The sequence below is a fragment of the Protopterus annectens genome, chromosome 3.part0 (assembly GCF_019279795.1).
Source record: "Protopterus annectens isolate FY-2018-M chromosome 3.part0, PAN1.0, whole genome shotgun sequence".
In the NCBI taxonomy this organism is placed as follows: Eukaryota; Metazoa; Chordata; order Ceratodontiformes; family Protopteridae; genus Protopterus; species Protopterus annectens.
In genome coordinates this window covers 470,456,167-470,475,859 of record NC_056731.1, presented here as the reverse complement: position 1 = coordinate 470,475,859, position 19,693 = coordinate 470,456,167, and the positions used below count along the sequence as shown (strand labels likewise).

Genomic DNA, 19,693 nt, shown 5'->3' with positions numbered 1-19,693 from the left:
TGGTATTCACAGTTAGGACTCTGAATTTGAAATCTGGCAGTAAAATCACCCTTTTGCTTTTACAGAACCTATAGTTCTAAGAGGGGCACCTCTTTTCCCCTTCATAGTAATGTGTCAATGATTCATCAGCATTGCAAATGTGAGGTGGCCATTGGTCAGGAATCAGTAAGGAAGAAAATCAAGGAATAACTGTTCACAAGTTGTGCATGAATTGAAGGGGTATATGCTGCAAATTTAGTAACTTTGTTATAATATTGTTCAGGTTTTAATTTTTGTGAATCCTGGAGGTTAGCAACGATGGGAGCGTCATAAAGAAGAGTCGGTAGGAGATGAGTAGAGACAAGTGTATATTTAGTTGCATTGATGAGAACGTTTTTGCCTCTGAAAAGCATCTGTAGTTTTTGATAAGTTTTTCTTATGCGATTTTATGTATCCAGGTCAAATATAAGATTGTCATCCACTGTCACCCTTAATAGTTTGATATGAGAAGTGACTTCAATGGTTGTATTATCAAGAGAGAGGGCTTTAAATTTTGATGTTCTTCATCTCACATTGCTGCAGTCCTAACACTTGGGTAGTCCGCTGTCCCAGTCGGCCCGAATACCAAAGTATAAGGCTGACGTCGGTCAAGGCGCATTAGTCTGACGTCAGGACGTCAGGGTACAAATGCGCATGACCGACGTCATTTCCTCAGTCTTTTTTGCCGCATGCAAAGGTCCGATGCAGAAGCAGTATTGCGAGTGCAGGTTGGCGTTCTGAAATTTTCTGAAGTCGGAGTTTCAGACCGAATCAAAGTTGGCTAAGTACCCCGTTGGGGAATATTTTGTTTTTTTCTTGCCTCAGTATTTAACCGGATGTCAGAAAAAGTGAATAACTGTATTTCTTGTGGGAAACAGATACCTCATAGGGATTACCATACCTTGTGTATACCTTGCTTAGGGCCTGAGCACGACGTTGTTGGATGTCGCTCTTGTGCTAGATTTAACAAACGCACTATAAAGAGAAGATTAGACTGTGCCAGGTTAGTTTTTGGGAAGCGTTGTAATTATAAAATGCCGTTGGATGCTCCGGCGCCGCCTAAAAAGCGCAAGGACAAAGCAGTAAAGCCTAGGTTGGAAGAACCGTCTGTCCCGGACGTCGGTTCTTTAGAGGGCTCGGTGGAGCCGGAGGTTCTGCCAGAAGTTTCCTTGGAGTCCCAGGGAGAGACTTTACTGTTACAAGAGGTGTCCTCTCAGGTGGTAGGCCAGGCTGAGGGGGCTTCTCAGGTAGCTGTTCTCCCCTCCCTTCCTAAGGTGGTTAGGCCCTCCCCTTCTGTTTCCAGGCTTCTTCGAGAGGCAGGCCAGGTTTAACTTCAGTGGGTGTCTCTCCTAGTTCTTCAGGGTCTCTGCCTAAGAAACATATGCTTAAAATGGCAGAAGAATTGATTACTATGATTAGAGGTTCTATGCCCCCTCCTGATAAGAGGCCTAGGGTGGAACCTGAGCTTGAGAGTTTTGAGCAGTGTTCGGAGGCTTCTGAGTCTTCGGCTGAAGACTTACAGGAGTATCCTCCTTATTCTGATTCTGATATAGATGATTCTACTCCTTCGGCTTCTCCTCCTGAGGATTTTTCTTTTTCAGAGACTCTTCATTCCATGAGGGAGCATTTTAAATGGGAAGGTCAAGATTTCTCTGATTCCAGGAAAAGGCTTAGGGAGTTTTTGTTTTTACCCCAGCATAGGCCTTTGGCTATACCTCCTGTACTGGATGTGGTGGAAGATGTTTTTGCAGAGGCTTCCCTGAATCCTGATTTTTTGCCTCCTGCCCCAGTTAAACCGGATAGGTATTATAGGGTGCCTGAAGCTCATAAGTATCTTTTTAAGAGTCCTAGGGCAGACCCAGAAACTGTTTCTCAGGGGCCTAAAGGTGTTAAGGCTTCTGTGGTTAAAAATCCTGTTCCTCCTGATAAAGAGGCAAGGGCTTTGGATAGATGGGGAAAGAAGGTGTATACTTCTTCCACTTTAGCCATGAGGGCTTTGAATTGCCAGTTCCACATGTTAAAATACCAAAATTATCTCCTTTCACAATTGAAGTCTAAGGTGGATGCTCTGGCGGAAGGTATTGAGTGTAAAGAGTTGCAGGATTTAGTTCATGTTTCTGAACAGGTGGGTAAGCATTCTTTGCAATGTGGTTTTGATGCTGTACAGGCCTCTTCGAGGTGGCTGCCACTGGTTCTGTTCTTCGCAGGCACGCCTGGTTGAGGGATCAGAATTTGACTGAGCATGTTAAGACAAGGATTTTAGATGCTCCGTTACAATCTGATGTGTTGTTTGGTTCGCCTGTGGAAGCAGTTTTAAAGAAAATGGAGGACAAGGCTAAGTCTATGCAGACTGTTAAAGATTTTTACAGGTTCAGCCTCCGAGTTTAGTAGAAATTGGCCTACTAAGGGGTGGACATATCCTTCTTATGATTCCCAGTCTAGGGGTAGGTCTAGACGTGGTAGGGGCAGAGCTCAAGGTTCTTTTAGGCCTAGAACAGGAGTTCACCTGCTCAGTCTTCTGGTGAGGGCAGGGGTCAGTCCTTTCGTAAACAGACCCAATGACCTGCCTTTTCAGCTGCCAGAGCCTTCTCGTCTGGCAGCACCTTTGGGAGGAAGGCTGGCACTTTTCAAAGAAAATTGGAATTTAATTACCCAAGACAGATGGGTATTGGATATCATTCACCACGGTTACAGGTTTTATTTCCATACCTTGCCTCCTTTCAAAGGCATGCCAGATATTCCTCCTCTACAAAGAAAAGAGGCCCACAAGCAAATTTCTCTGTTACTCCAAATAGGGGCCATTCAGCGGTTCCTGTGCCAGAAAGGGGCCTAGGATTTTATTCTCGCCTGTTCCTAGTACCAAAAAGGGGAACACGTGGAGACCAATTTTGGATTTATCTATCCTCAACACTTATCTGGACATTCCCAAGTTCAAAATGTTGACGTTACAACAGCTTTTACCTCTGCTGGGAAAAGATCACTGGATGGTAACTTTAGATCTCAAGGAGGCTTACCTTCATGTGCCTATCAGACTAAGTTGCAGGAAGTATCTGCGTTTTCGAGCTGGGAATTCCCATTACCAGTTCTGTGCATTGCCCTTTGGCTTATCTACTGCCCAGAGTATTCACAAAAGTTCTGGCTCCAGTGATAGCTTACTTCAGGCTAAAAGGAATACAAATCTATCCTTACTTGGACGACTGCCTGATTCTGGCTCAAGAAAAGGAAGACCTTTTCAGCATTTGGATTATGTGATAGCAGTGCTAAGATGCCTGGGGTATTCTGTGAACGAAATAAAGTCCAGTCTAGTACCCTCTCAAGACATGTGCTTTCTGGGTGTGAGACTGAATACAGCAACCCAGATGGCCTTTTAACCCCGGACAAACAAAAGAATCTTTCCCTTTACTTCCATCAACTATCTCCTCAGTCAGGGCTGACTGCTAGGACAGTCCTTCAAGCCTTAGGGTTCATGGCATCTTGTATTCTGGTGCTTCCCAATGCCAAACTGCATATGAGGAAGCTGCAATGGTATCTCAAAATGTATGGACACAGCACTGCCAGGATTTGGACACTGTCATTCAAATAATACCTTGCATTCAAAAGGAATTTTTGTGGTGGGCTCAGGAATGTCACCTAAACAAGGGACTCTCTGTGACCCGGCCAGAGGCGAGTCAGATTCTAACGACAGATGCCTCAGACATAGCTTGGGGAGCTCATCTGAATGGAAAGTGGATACAAGACAAGTGGCCTGCCAGACTACAGCATCTACATATCAACATGAAGGAGATGTTAGCAGTCCAGTTTGCATTAATGGCTTTCAAGGAGTTACTTCTTCCAGGGCAGGTGTTGATTCTAACAGACAACACAACTGTCATGTGGTACATCAACAAACAAGGGGGAACACATTCTTATCCTCTAAATCTTCAGGCAAGGTTTCTGCCGGGAGCACAGAACTCCTTAGCAGATGTGTTAAGCAGGCAAATCATGGATCCCCACGAGTGGAAACTGGATCTTCATGTATTTCGGAAATTGACAGTGTCATGGGGAACTCCAGACATAGATCTGTTCGCTTCTCCACTAAACCATCAGCTGCCAAAGTTTTGCACAAAAAGGTTTCATCACACAGCTTGGAAAGTGGATGCTCTTTCTTTCAGTTGGAAAAATCTTCATGTGTATGCCTTTCCACCTCTGCCTCTCCTCCCAAAGGTACTCCTGAAGGTCAGACAAGACAAGCCAAGGATGATTTTAATAGCTCCAGATTGGCCTCGGCAACACTGGTACCCATTACTGAGGAGTCTGGTAAGGATGCCTCCATGGCCTTTACCTTTGATTCCACACCTATTGTCTCAAAGGGACGGTCATCTACTCAATGTCAAGCTTCACTCTCTTCATCTAACAGCCTGGCATATTCTGTTTTGAACCACAACAGGTCTCAACTTCCTCAACAAGTTTTGGATGTGATTATGGAAGCCAGAAGACCTAGTACAAGGAAAGTGTACGCAGAAAAATGGAAGAGATTTTTATTTTGGAGTGCAGCAAAGGATTTGGAGGTTTCTGAGCCTAATTTGAGTGTGGCTCTTCAATATCTTACTGAGTTATTGGACAAAGGTTTGTCTTTCTCTTCCATTAAGATTCATGCTGCAGCAATTTCAGCTCACTATGATTGTGACCCACCATTGTTTTCTCATCCTTTGTTCAAGCAATTTCTTAGAGGGGAAAAGAATATAAGACCCCCACGTAGAGCTCCTACTCCTGCTTGTGACCTCAATTTTGTGTTGGAGAAACTTACTCTACAACCTTTTGAGCCTGCGGCTACTGCTGAATTGAAATACTTGTCATGGAAGACTGCTTTTTTGTTGGCCATTACTTCTGCAAGAAGGGTTTCTGAATTGCAGGCCCTTATGGCGGTTGAGCCTTTTTTGATTTTCCATAAGGATAGGGTATCATTACGTACTAATCCTTCCTTTATGCCTAAGGTGGTCTCTAGTGTGGCTTTAAACCAAACTATTCATTTGCCTACTTTTTATGCAGATCCCCAAAATAAGGGGAAAAGATTTTGCACACTTTAGATGTACACAGGCAGTTGCGTTATTATTTAAGCAGGACTAGGGATTTTAGGCAGTCTCAGCAGTTGTTTGTTTCTTTTTGCTTTGAGTTCTCAGGGCAAGCCTGTGTCAAAACAAACTATTTCTAAGTGGATTGGGTTTTGCATTGCATTTTGTTATTCCCATCATGGCAAGGAGATTCCAGCTGGGATTAGGCCTCATTCCACTAGGGCTACTGCCACTTCAACTGCATTTCTAAGGGGGGTGGCAACTAAGGATATTTTGGAGGCAGCTACTTGGAGTTCAGTGCATACTTTCTCTAAGCATTACCACCTTCCTCTCTACTCTAAATCTAGGGCTGGTTTTGCCACGGCTATTTTGCAGGGCATGTTGACAGCTCCAGCTTCTTTGTGATTTGCCAGCCTCCCTTACCTCTGCTTTGGGATTCTACCCAAGTGTTAGGACTGCAGCAATGTGAGATGAAGAACATAGTACAGTTTTGTACCTACCATAAATGTAGATGTTCAAGATCCACATTGCTGCAGTCCAATTTACCTCCCTCCTTCCCTCTGTGTTTAGGGGTGGTGATGTGGGTGGGGTTGTACTTTGTAAATTTGTATATATTGTACATATATTTGGTACAGGAGTGTTTGGTGTTTTTTGGTTTTGGCCTTATCTTTTTAGGGTCTTCTGACATCTGGGGCAAGAAAAGACTGAGGAAATGACGTCGGTCATGCGCATTTGTACCCTGGCGTTCTGTCGGCAGTCTAATGCGCCTTGACCGACGTCAGCCTTATACTTTGGTATTCGGGCCGACTGGGACAGCGGACTACCCAAGTGTTAGGACTGCAGCAATGTGGATCTTCGAACATCTACATTTATGGTAGGTACAAAACTGTACTTTTTCTCATGATAGAAGGATTTGGGGAAAAAAGTAATAGTTTGGTCTTTTTGGGTTGAGCATGAGTTGAGTTTTGAAGCCATGTTTCAGTGGCTGTTAAAGCTTCCCTGAGTAATTTTTTTGGAGGTATACAGTGTTGAAAAATCAAAAAAAATCAAAATCTGTTGAAGTTACTTCCCTATGGGGAATTCAAATGTATTAGCAATAATATGTTTGATAAATCGCAGATAAAAAGGAAATTTGTTATAGTAAGAGAAAAGTTGTTGGAAAGAAGTGTATTCCTTGACAGTTTTGGATGAGTCTGAAAAAAAAGCCACCGGCTATGTGCAGATGCCAGGTCCACTTACATCTGGGAGGAAAACTGAGATGAGAGTAGGGACCTGGGGAGCCAAGGAAAGTAGTGGAAGACATATTTTTTGTTAATAAATATTGTGACTTTTCTTCAGTTATCCAAGAGTTGGTTACTCGTTTTTGGCCCATGGTTAAGCAGGATAGTGAAGTGGGACATCTTTTTCCTGATAAGGTTACTTTCTCCTTCAGTAGATTTTGTAATTTAGGAGAGATTTTGAATAGTAAACCATTTGAGCATACAGGATCATGCAAGGGTATGTTTCCTTGCAGTAAATGTAAGGTATGCAGCAAGGTAAAAAATCTAAATGGAGAAAGAATTAATGGTCGAATGCATAGGTCCTGTGGCCATTTCAGCTGTAATATGTCTGGGGTTGTATATATCTTGGGATGTGATTGTGAATCATCTTTGTGGTATATTGGCCAAACCAAAAGACCAGTTAAAAGAAGAATAATGGAACATATGGGGGACATTAGGAATGCTAGAATGGAGAGCCCAATAGCCCTACATTTTCACAAAGAACACGGGGGTTAATGGATAGTTTAGTTTTTAGTGTATTAGCGAAAGGGTTTGAGAAACAGGGTTTTGATTTGATGAGGGCCTTGTTAAGAATGGAGACCAGATATATCATCAATTTTAATACCCTGTGGCCTAATGGTTTGAATATGGAATTGGATCTGAACGTGTGATTGTGTCTCAGATGACTGTGCTTTTGGTTGCATAATAGTGTCAGTTTATGTTTTTACACTGATTTACTATGAAATGTTTGCATGTTTTGAATAGAGAAATTGGGTTCATAAAATATTTGCATTTTTCTATGAAAGGTTTTGTAATGTATTAGATTTTTGTTTTTCTAAGATATTTTTGTAAAAGGAATTTTGTATTAATTGATAGATAAATTGAGAAGACTTGTCTTTTGTTTAATTTTCCAAGTGTTCAAACACCCAGCACGAGCCGTGCCACTTTAATTTTTGCCTCCGTTCTTTCATTCTTACTATCCTTATGTATCAGGAGATGCAAATGCTTCCAATGCCTTACTCGTAAAATCCCAGTTTACTTTGTCAAATGCTTTCTCTGCATTAAGACCCACTAACTATTGAGGCATTTTCTTACATTCTTCTTCCCCCGGATCATCATTATTGTATTAATATTGTCAAATGTTTGCCTCCCCTCCACAAAACCACACTGGTCTGTATCTACCACTTTTGGCAGCATTTTTGCCATTCTTTTAGCTAGTCTTAAGTTAGTGTAGACGTAAACACTTTATAATCATAGTTTAAAAATGGAATGGGTGTATATGAAGCTGGGTCTGAAGGGTCTTTGCCATCTTTAGGTAACACAGCCAGCACAGCTTTCTTCCAAGATGTTGGTGCTTCCCCTCCTTTCAAAATACTGTTAAACAAATTCTTCCAGACCTTTTCCTCCTAATTTCCAGAGGAATACCATCAGTTCCTGGAGACTTTCCTGAAGATTGATTATACTTCACTGTTTTATTTTATCACTTCCTATCGTAACTGTAAATTGCTGAGCCTTATCTACCTGTAACCTTGGCAAAATTAAGTCTTCCATAGATATTTCCATTTGTACTCTTTCTTCATTTCTCTGCTTTATACATATTTTCATAACATTTCCAGAATATCTCTAATACCTCTGCAGGGTCTCTGGTTATTTCTCTTGTTCTAGGTTCCCTACCTTTGGTAACAACCCTTTCAACATTCTGTTGCTTAAGTAGTGCTAAAAGGTTTTGTGCTCTGGAGTTATCAGAAAATTGCTTAACTGCATTCTGAAGTCATGTATATTATCCAGATACTTCCCTATTTTCTCTTTAGCACTGTGCATTTGCTTCTTCTCTTGTGTGAGATGAGATACCCCTTATTCTGCAATACTTTAACCTTTGTCAGCCCCTCTAAGTAGTTTTTATTACTTCTTAACCATATAGCTTTCTCTCTTTTTTTATTTCAACCCTGTTTTTAAACTCAATTTTAACTTTGTCCAAGTCACTAGCTATAACTTCTGAAAATTTCTCTGTCTTCCCGAATAACCCTCAAATTAATTTCCACTACCCATTCCTTAAAATTCCTCTTTTTAACAGATAAGTGGGAAAGCTTCAGTGTCTTATTTTTACTTCATTAACTGTATTTCTTTCTTAGTTTTATTGGTGCATGATCAAAAATAGTTATTGAATGTGCATCAATGCTTTCAAATAAATGCATGTGTTACTGTGAAATATAATTTCTATCTAAACTTCAAACAGTTCCACAAAAGCCACTAAAGGAAGAGTCTCCGATGCTGGTGTTAATTAAGCAGTTTTATTATTCACTAGAACTTCCTCACAGTTTAAAAACAACATTCAGACAGAGTTTTTAAAAATGGTGGCATGATGTCACATGACCATCCAAATCTATAAAATGTACTGTAATTTTTTTGTTAGTCTTAGATATAATGCATCTAAAAATCGATGCAAGGAGTAAAATTGTGTACACATACTAAAATAGTGTAGTGTAATCTTTTGCCCCAACTCAGAAACTAATTTAATTTATCATAATTACAGGTATTGTACCGTGTGCTTAACCAATGTGACTACTTTAAACAACAGTGTGTAGCTTCAAAGCCTTTTTGCTAAAAGGAAGCATTTAATATTAATTGACTTGTTAAGACCAGAAGATTTATCTGCCCATAGCCTTATTTGCCAGCAGGATTCATGGCATTCAAGTTGAACATAGTGATTTCCAGCAAACTCTTTCAGACTTGTAGACTGTAGTACAAAAAATGATTTTTTTTTTAAATTAGAAAATGTAAGGAAATGTTTAGCTAAAGAATTACTAGTGTCCTTTTTCTTTATAGCTAAACAGTGTTCGTACATTCTTTTAGACAGCTTCCTTGCAGGGTTTCTAACATAAAACCCTGGGCAGGAATCACAGGATGCCAAATAGACTACTCCCTGTGAATTACAATTGTACCTGTTCTCAGCCCAGAGGTTAAGGTTCAGTACCTTGAGAGAAGTTGTGGTATTGTATGAGGAAGTCGGGAGTGTCCGAGAAGTATGTAAGAGTGGTACAGGATATGTACAAGGGTAGTGTAACAGCGGTGAGGTCTGCGGTGGGAGTGATGGATGCATTTAAGGTGGAGGTGGGATTACATCAAAGATTAGCTCTGAGCCCTTTCTTATTTGCAATGGTGATGGACAGGTTGACAGAGGAGATCAGACAGGAGTCCCCGTGGACTATGATGTTTGCAGATGACATTGTGATCTGTAGTGAGAGTAGGGAACAGGTGGAGGAGACCCTGGAGAGTTGGAGATATGCTCTATAGAGAAGAGGAATGAAAGCATATGACAGGGTGCCTAGAGAGGAATTGTGGTATTGTATGAGGAAGTCAGGAGTGTCAGAGAAGTGTGTAAGAGTGGTAAAGGATATGTACGCGGGTAGTGTGACAGCGGTGAGGTCTGCTGTGGGAGAGATGGATGCGTTTAAGGTGGAGGTGGGGGTTACATCAGGGATCAGCTCTGAGCCCTTTCTTACTTGCAATGGTGATTGACAGGCTGACAGACGAGATCAGGCAGGAGTCCCCATGGACTATGATGTTTGCAGATGACATTGTGATCTGTAGTGAGAGTAGGGAACAGGTGGAGGAGACCCTGGAGAGATGGAGATATGCTCTGGAGAGAAGAGGAATGAAGGTCAGCAGGACTAAGACAGAATATATGTGTGTGAATGAGAGGGAGGATAGAGGAATGGTGAGGATGCAAGGAGTAGAGGTGGTGAAGGTGGATGAGTTTAAATACTTGGGATCAATAGTTCAGAGTAATGGTGAGTGTGGAAGAGAGGTGAAGAAGAGAGTACAGGCAGGATAGAGTGGGTGGAGAAGAGTGTCAGGAGTGATTTGTGACAGACGAGTAGCAGTAAGAGTGAAAGGGAAGGTCTACAAGAGGGTAGTGAGAGCAGCTATGTTGTATGGGTTGGAGACAGTGGCATTGACAAAAAGGCAGGAGTTAGAGCTGGATGTGGCAGAGTTAAAGATGTTAAGATTTGCACTGGGTGTGACGAGGGTGGACAGGATCAGGAATAAGCATATTAGAGGGTCAGCCCAGGTTGGAAGGTTTGGAGACAAAGCCAGAGAGGCAAGATTACATTGGGTTGGACATGTGCTGAGGAGGGATTTATTTTTATTTAACATTTGTTAACCGGGAAAGTCCGACTTGGAACAAAGCCAATTTTCAGCGAAGACCCGGGGAGAAAGGGTCCAGATGCATGTCTTTGTAACGTGAGAAATCGGAGCACCCGGAGAAAACCCACACGAATGCAGGGAGGACATGCAGACTCCACACAGAAGGCACCCCAGCCGAGAATCAAACCAGAGAACCTTTTGCTGTGAGATGACAATGCTACCGTTGCACCACTGCACCGTCCAGGGATGCTGAGTATATTGGGAAAAAGATGCTAAGGATGAAACTTCCAGGTAACAGGAAAAGAGGAAAGCCTAAGATAAGGTGTATGGATGTGGTGAGAGAGGACATGCAGGTGGTTGGTGTGACAGAGCAAGATGCAGAGGACAGGAAGAAATGGAAACAGATGATCCGGTGTGGCGACCCCTAACAGGAACAGCCGAAAGAAGATGATGATGACCTTGATGTAAACCTTTGAAGTGTTGGAAATAAATCATCACTGTTTGCATCTGCCACATTTATATGTGCCAAATGATTTCTGTGTATCCAGCAGTCTCATTCAGTGAAATTCTAACAAGGATTTCACATTCTGAATTCTTTTATAGGTGAAAGACTGGCTGTCGCCCAGAATCATGGCTAATTCCCCATTTCCCAAATAATTTTCCAGTTGTCGTTTAGTATGTCCCTAATGAGGTACATGTCACTGGAAATGGGAAGGAGGAAACGCTACTATATTTAGCCATTGAATTGCTGGTGGTAGTTGATTCATCTTCCCTGTCTGAGAATGATTCAGACTGATATTTCTGTAAAATGGGTCTTGCTTTGTTCAGTCTGAGCAAGCTTACTTCTTTAATGATCATCAGCCAGTCCATATCGTAACCTTTTTGAAGGAAAAATAAGTATTGAACTGCTTTCTCAAAAATAGTTTCCTTACCGGTGAGCCTACTAAGTCTGATGAATTGTCCTTTTACTACCCCTTTCTTCATGTGGTAGGGGTGTAAGCTTCTCTTATGCAAGTATTGATTTACAAAAGTCTCTTTTCTGAATATTTTACTTGCAAACTCAATGGCACCTTCCTCTAAGGAAGTTGTAATTCCAAATAGTTTATAGCCTTTCCGTAGCTACTCATAGTGAATCTCAAAATTAGGTGCTGGAAATGAAATTAAATAGTTGGTATAATTCCCCCTCAGTTCCTTTCCATGAGAGAACAAGGTCATCGATAAATCTTCTGTTTGAAGACCAATTGTATTGAATAATAGCAGTGATGATAAGATCTTTGTGAAAATAATGCAAAAGAGATTTGGAACTAAAATAGAAAATATGAAAGATAGTATATATAATATATAGTATAAAGGGGAAAGGTTGTCAAAAATTATTAATGATAGTTTGAGGAATTGTGGATGATATAAATAGAAAAGAAGCGAAAATCATGACAGGAGACCTTAATAAGGAATTTGATACCATTAGACTTTAAATGTGATGAGTAATAATGAAAGAATATAAGTGAGAAAGTCAGGAAATTATGTATGTCGGCATTGAGCAATAATAAAGTAAAAATACTTGTAAATGACTGGTTAAGCCAAGAGGTACATTTGAAGAGTGGTGCAAGACAGGGATGTCCAGTGAGTTGTATACTCTTTGCATTTGTAATGAATGTGATAATATGTGAAATAGATTACAAAATGAAGGAGGTGGGGTTTGTAACACCTGAAGGGTTAAGAATTCCAGTTATGTTAGCATATGCAGATGACATTATAATAATTACAGAAAAAAAATGTGAATTCAAGAAGCAGTAATTTACACAAATGAGTGTCTGGAGATGATGAGGACAGCTTTAAGTAAAGAGAAAAGTAAAGGTTTAGGTCATGTAATAAAGGCAAGGTATATATATTTTACAGTGATGAAATCTCTGTGTTAGGCATAAAATTTGGGAATAAAGATGTAAGTAGAATTTGGTGGGAGAAACAGTAGAAAAGAAACAATCCTGTATTTTCATATAAATTATTCATAAAAAGTCTCATTTGATAAATTTAGTGCTGATGAGAAAATGGCGTACTTAGTAAGTTTATTTATGTTGCCAACAGTATTTGAAAAAGTATTTATTACAGATATTTTTTTTTTCATTTATATGGGGTGTGATGACCCTTCTCTTCTATGTTAGTAAAGATAATTTAACCTTTAGACAGAAAAAAGCCCTACAAAGCCTTAGGAATGGTAGGAATATTTCTGTCAGGCCAGCTGAAAAAGGTGGGCCCATAGTGGTGTTAGACAAGATCGACTACAATTTTTATATGATGGAAATGTTGAGTGATATGAAGTTATATACATTTATATCTACACAAGAAGTACAGGAACATGTTATAAGGGTGTATAATACATTGGATGATTTAAATAAAAGTGGGATGATTAGTATGGAATTGTTTGACTTCCTGTGGGTTGAGAATCCCTTAATACCTAGCATTCAAGGCCTACCGAAAATACATAAAGATCCCATACATCCACCATTGAGACCCATTGTAGCAGGTAGGGGATGGGTAACTGAGCCTTTATCAGTATACTTAAAGAAAATACTGAGGCCAGTGGTTGACCTGATCCCATTTATCCTTAGAGGTACTAAACAGTTTTTGTTAGATCTTTATAAGGAAATGGAAACCATACAGGATAACCTTCCTTATTTTCTAGTTACAATGGACGTCAAGTCCCTTTTTACTGTCATTCCCAACCAACAAGGTATAGAAAGCATTCATCAGTATTTAACATGTTTCACTGATACTCTCATTACTAAGGTAGACCTATTGTGTCTGTTGTTAGAAACAGTGCTTGAGGACAACATCTTCCTTTTTAACAATGATTTGTTCATGCAAAGGGATGGTGTGGCTACAGTCACATCTTGTGCCAATAGCTACGCCAACCTAGTGATGGCTATGTGGGAAAAGAAGCAACTGTTCCTTTTACCGATATACAAGACGTATGTCCTTTTTTATAGACGTTTTGTAGATGTTTTGCTTTTTCTATGGACAGGCAGTGAGAGAGAGTTAAACATTTTCTTTGAAGAAATCAATTCCCTCACTGACTATTTGAAATTTACTAAAACGAAATCGCTAAGTAGTATTACTTTCTTGGATGTATTTATAGAACGATTAAGTAATGGTAAACTTAACACAGGTGTCTATAGAAAACCCTGTTATAGAAATACATTATTACATAGCGAAAGTATGCACCCTCACTATGTCGTTAAGAACATTATTAAAGGCCAAGCAATCCGAGCTTCTAGATTAAATCCAACACAAGATGGCTTTGAGAGGGGATTAGCTGGTTTAAAGGATAGACTATTAGCTAGGACATATAATGCAGATGAGATTTCTGCTGGTTTTCGGAGTGCAGAGCACCATAGGGCTGACAAAGCTTGTCCCTATTTTTCTGAAAAAGGGGATGACAAGTATATTAATAGACTTAGTTCTGTTGGTACAAATATTTTATATGCATGACTTTGATCAAATTAGAGAAATTATATGTAAGCATTGGAAAGTTTTGACTGTTGATCCCCAGGTTAGAGAAAATGTGGGTGAACACCCACAGTTCTTATTTAAGAATAAGAAAAATCTCCATAGACTACTCTGCTACCCAACAACCATTACTTCTGACAACTGTAACGCCAATCAAGATTTAGGTACAAACCCCTGTAACAGCTGTAATTTTTGTTCTTATATATGTGACTCTAACATGTTTGTCCATCCCACTACATCTCAGTTTTATGTATTTGATGTTGTTGCTAATTGTAACACTGAACATGTTGTATATCTTGCCTTATGCTCATCCTGTCCTGCCTTCTATGTTGGCAAAACTGATAGAAGGCTCAGGGACAGGGTGACAGGGTGTTTTCATATGGTCTGAGGAAGCCTCTCTGGCGAAAGCGCTTACCTGCTATCTGTGCTCAAATAAAAGATTGGACTTGATTAAGATTTTGTGGTATCTAACTAGAATTTTTTGAACTGGAAACATCTTTTGTACTTGGTCTGAATAGACGCCTTGAATGCTGACAATCCCTAACTGCACTGGGTTGTTCCTAAGCTTTATTTGTTATTTGACTTAAATATCTAAATTAAGCTTCACTATATTCCTGACTGACTCTAAGAGAATGACTATTCCCTAATAACTTACATATTAGAGCAAGGCAGATGATGTGGTAAATGGTGCTTCTTGTTGTCGGGCCCAAGACAGAATACAGAATGCTCAGTCTCACTAAGAGACATCTCAAAATAATATCTAAAATATTACTTCTGAGACAGCTTGCAGAATGACATGACTTCTGGTCATCTGACTTCTGGGTCCTCATGCTAACCCCCATTGCTGGAAGCTGGCAGGATTTAGCACCCACCTGGAAAAATACACACACAAGTGCTTTTGCTCAGATCTGTGGCAGGTGACAGAAGTCATAAAACAGTTGCATACCTCCACACATCTAGATTAGTAATTAGTTTAGCTCAAAGACTGTACAGAAAGCTTCCTAGTACATACTTTGTGTCTCTGGCTGCATTGGAACCTGTGAGATAGCATCTTTATGGCCTAACCTATAAAGTGATTTCATTTCAGATGTATTTTAAAGTTTGCTGGACTGAGGTTAACTTCCTGATTACCAGTTTCCTCTGTTCGAACATATACCTTTAAACAGTTGCAGTGGTGCATGTACATTTCTGTTCTCTCCAGTAGGGCACACTGTGGATACGTTTCAAACACAAGAACTTTACAAATACCTTTTCAACACAAACATCTGTACAAATCATTTTGATATACACATGACATACAGTTCTAATACATTTGTAACATCACCATCTTGTATAAATCAGTCTGATATTCACAACTGACATATAGTTATTTACAAAATTCCAGCAAGCTGTGCTGGCAGTACCTCCTGTTGTTACATGGGGTTCTAGATTAAACCCAGTAAAAAGAGAAGTTTTGTATGTAAATAAAGAGGAAGGAGGTTTAGTAGTATATGCTGGTTCATTAAATTTGTACAAAGTGGGTTAATGAAAAAGATGATAAAGGAGTAGTAAAATTTGGGTAAGGTAAAAAACAGTCTATAAATGAAATAAAATGTTACCACGAAAAATATGTTGTTTGAAAATAAAATCTGATGATAAAGAAAAAGATAAAGGCGTATGGTATGATAATGTAATGATAAAGCATTACTATGTAAAACCATGGGAAAATCTAACAGATGAAATAATTAAAGCTTTAAAAATAAGAAGCAAATGGTGTAATCAGAAAGTAGAATGTCAAGATTTTTTGTGGACACTGGTAATAGATAAATTGGCCAGTAAAAGGAAATATGCCAATATAAAAAGAAACATGATAGAATATATTTGCATTGTCAAGAAGAAAAAACTAAGGAACTTGTTTCTGAAATGTAAAAATGTTATGGGAAAAACTATGTAAAGATATAAACGAACTGAAGAAAATAAACATGGATATTCTAAAAATGGAACAGAAGAAGTAAAGAATATATTAAAATAATAGGCAAGTTATTTATGTTATATGGGTTGTTTGGAATTAAAGAAAAAAATGAAATTATATTTAATGGTAAATGGATTTTAGCAACAATATTAAGTAAAATCAGATTCTGATTATGGAAAAATGAGTTGGGGTGTAATGGGGTGCAAATTTAGGATGATTGTAAAGGAAGTTATGAATATGTGTAAACAGATTTGTATATCTACAGATTTGTACATCTGTAAATATTTAATATGTTGTAAGTAAGAGTTTTTTGTATATAAATAAAGGACCCCTACTTTTTTCATTTGGTGCCGTCAGATCTTTGACTTTCACCTGAGCTACCACCAGTTCAAGCAGATGTTAAACTGAAGTCCCATCTGATCTGAAAGACAAAATACACAGGAGTGCAGCACCCACTTATGCTGGACTGTAGTGTTAGCAATGGAAACACCTGGTGTGGGACTAGACCACATTACTTTCTACACCAGATACAAGTGTGCTACCTTTTCCGCCACTGACATTCTTTTAATATTTTCTATTCTCTGTAAGTTTTGGAGGGCATTGTTATCTGTTCATTTCAGAAATGCATCATTTGAAGATGTCAAGTAAAGTCAAATAAAAAATCATGGTGATGTGTTTTCAGGACATATATTCTGATCTTTAATAATTTTTGCAAACTGCATTACTGCATTGATCAATTTGATAGACATTCCACAGGTAGGCTCTCTGGAGAGAGTTTTGTATAGTTAGTGAACAGTATAACAAATGGTAGATGTCATTGTAGGATACTGTTGTATATAATGTTGGCGAAACATATGGTCACTGAGATCTCCTTTTTGTTTTGTTGTAGCCAAGAACTATTTTATCAGATCCTGGTATATGACTTTGGAAACTTTGGTATCCTGAGATTGTCAGTAAGTATGATGTTTTGTACAACTTTAAATCGAATATATGTGAAATTGCAGTCAAAATAGTATTACGTTTTCCTAACAGAAGATATTTACTGCGCTTACACGATCCACTCCAGTATTAAGACTGGCCAGCCACAATCAGCAGTCACTTGGTACATTTGAAACTCTCCTAAGCTCTAATAGTTCTTCCCTAGCTAAACTAAGGCACCCAGCCTCCCCTTCTCTCTATATCTCATTTACCACATCTGAATCTATATCAAGAGGTAGCCACTTGCTCACTTGGTATTGAATTTAGTTTGCTGGGTGTGCCGTAGGAAGGTGCATCTCAATGAAAAATGGGAAATTTGTGAAAAATCTCGTTCCAGGACAGTACAGAAAAAGTGCAGCTGATGTTGAAGGGGATGTTACCTTCAGATACATCAGGTTTTAAAGCTAGGAAGGAGAAAAAAAAAAGCATAGGGGAGTCAGAGGATTCGCACAAGTCTTTGCCTTCAATGTTAGAATTATCTCAAGTGGAGGTTTCTCTCCCCAAAGAATCTTCCCTTCAGCTTCTCAAGATCAGTCCCTTTCTGTTGGGGTTTCTCATTTAGTAAACAAACCCTCCTTTAGGGAAAAAAGGTCAGTAGTTTGTGATCTGAAATGTTGCCCAAGTGTTTAGTCAAAACCTTCCTCTTACATTTCCATTCATCCCTTCAGGTCTCTTCATATTCCCTTACTCCATTTGGATAAGTAAAAGATGGTGAAGGCACTTGTTAAACTGCAGATCCACACCACATACCATGCATAGTCCACACACCTGTGTCTCACAACCACTAAGGCCTAACCATAAACCCAACATATTAGTCATAGGAGACTCCATTGTGAGAAACATATTAGTCATAGGAGACTCCATTGTGAGACACGTAGATGTGCCTCTCACCAGGCTGGATAAAGAGAAAGTCACAGTTAGTTGTTTGCCAGGTGCCAGAATCCACCATAGCCACACAAACTCAAGTCTCTCAACAACAGGTACTATTATGACTGTCATAGTCCATGTTAGCGTAAACAACTTGAGACGTACCTCCCTGGACTATATGAAGAGAGACATGATTGAGCTCGCTGAATATGTGTCCCAGGCAGGTATCTCCCTAGCCTTGCTCAGCATTCCACAGTCACTCAGAATGACACCTCAATACAAACAGAAAATGATTGAATTTAACAATTGGCTTAGTTTCTGGTGTCATTCCAGGGGGATCCAGTACCTGATAGCCTGGGAAGATATGATTGACAGACCACGTTGTTTTGCTAGAGATGGCCTGCATCTGTCACACTTGGGCTTCAGGCTTCTGGCAAAGACCATTGCCTCCCCCATAGTGCCTTTTTTTAGGAAAAGTCATGAGGTCGACACTACCAACATAAACATTTCAAAAAACCGCAAATTAAAGGTCATACTGCCAAACTCTAGGAGTGTAAGCATGAAACTGCACTCATTGCAAGCATTCTTAACCCTGGATGACGCTGACAATTTTGCAGTCACAGAAACCTGGTTCAAAGCTGAGGAGAGCACCACAGCCTTACCTGGTTTCTCATCCTACCATACATTCAGACCCCAAACTGTGGGCAGCAAAACTAAAGGAAGTGGCGTTTCAATATATATTAAAGACACACACACCTCCAGGCTGGTCAAACAGTATGACACACAGGAGACACTCCAGGTGCAGTTAACCGTTGACGAGACCCCTATTCAAATCATAGCTAGCCACAGGCCCCCAAATTTGACTCAAGATGCCCACTTCATCTATCTGAACCTTTTTGAATCTATCAAGATTCAACCCTTTACCTTGATCCTGGGCAGCTTTAACTACCCAGCCATAGACTGGAAAAAAATACTCATGCCAGAACACAAATGCCCAGAGATTCCTCAATTTTATCAATGCAAATGCCTTGGAACAGCTAGCTGATACCCCCACAAGAGGTGATGATATAATGGACTTGGTGTTAACCAACATGAGTAACCACTGCAGCAGCCCTAAAGTATCATCCTCCCTGGTAAGATCCAACCATAAAGTGGTCACTTTCGAAGTCTCCATCTCCCCTGACCCCCCCCCCCTCCCTCTAGCTAGGGTCAAACAAAAAACTTGTCTAAAGCTGATTACAACCTCCTGAGGGATGGCATAAACAGCTTCACAGCCCCTTCCCCCTCTGCAGGAACTGGCACCAGTGTCCAAATCTACACCAAAGTACTATATGAGTATTTATATAGATGCATGGAATCAGGAATACCTGACAGGACAAAATCATTCTCCGCAAGGAAGACTAAACCTGCCTGATGGACATTTGCAATAAATAAACTATATAACAAAAGGAAAAAAATTGCTGTCCTGGACCAAGAAGGAGCAGGTGCCCAATTGGAAGCAATCTCTCCTTAGCCTGAACAAGCAAATAAGAGCACTATTGAAATCCTCTAAAGCCAGCTTTGAGTCCAAATCAGCCACATCTACTAGAGACAGTCATAAGGTCTTCTTCACCTATATCCACAATCTCAAAGGAAGCACCCAGATCTGTTGAGAACTGGTGGTCATGGACACTACATACACAAATGCTGTAGATAAAGCCAACCTACTGGCTGAAAGATTCAGAGAAAACTTCACCCCTCTGCCCCCCCATCAGTAAATCAGGACATCCTCAGTACCTGCCCCCCTCCCCTTATCTCTAGGGAACAGGTCATCACTGCCCTCTCAAAGGCAAAAAACACAGCCTCCATGGGACCCAATAACATCCCAGGCTGCATCCTACATGAACTCAGGCATGAACTTGCAGCACCATTAGGCA

The 19,693-nt window shown here is 40.0% G+C and overlaps 1 protein-coding gene across 1 annotated transcript in view; it reads left to right on the top strand.

The window, feature by feature from the left end:
- MLH1 (mutL homolog 1) overlaps window positions 1-19,693 on the top strand; it is a 2,895,606-nt gene that overhangs the window by 2,141,806 nt on the left and 734,107 nt on the right. The window contains exon 15 of the mRNA XM_044064896.1: window positions 16,822-16,885. Within this exon, the coding sequence (XP_043920831.1) occupies window positions 16,822-16,885 (64 nt within the window). The remainder of the gene's footprint in view (window positions 1-16,821; window positions 16,886-19,693) is intronic.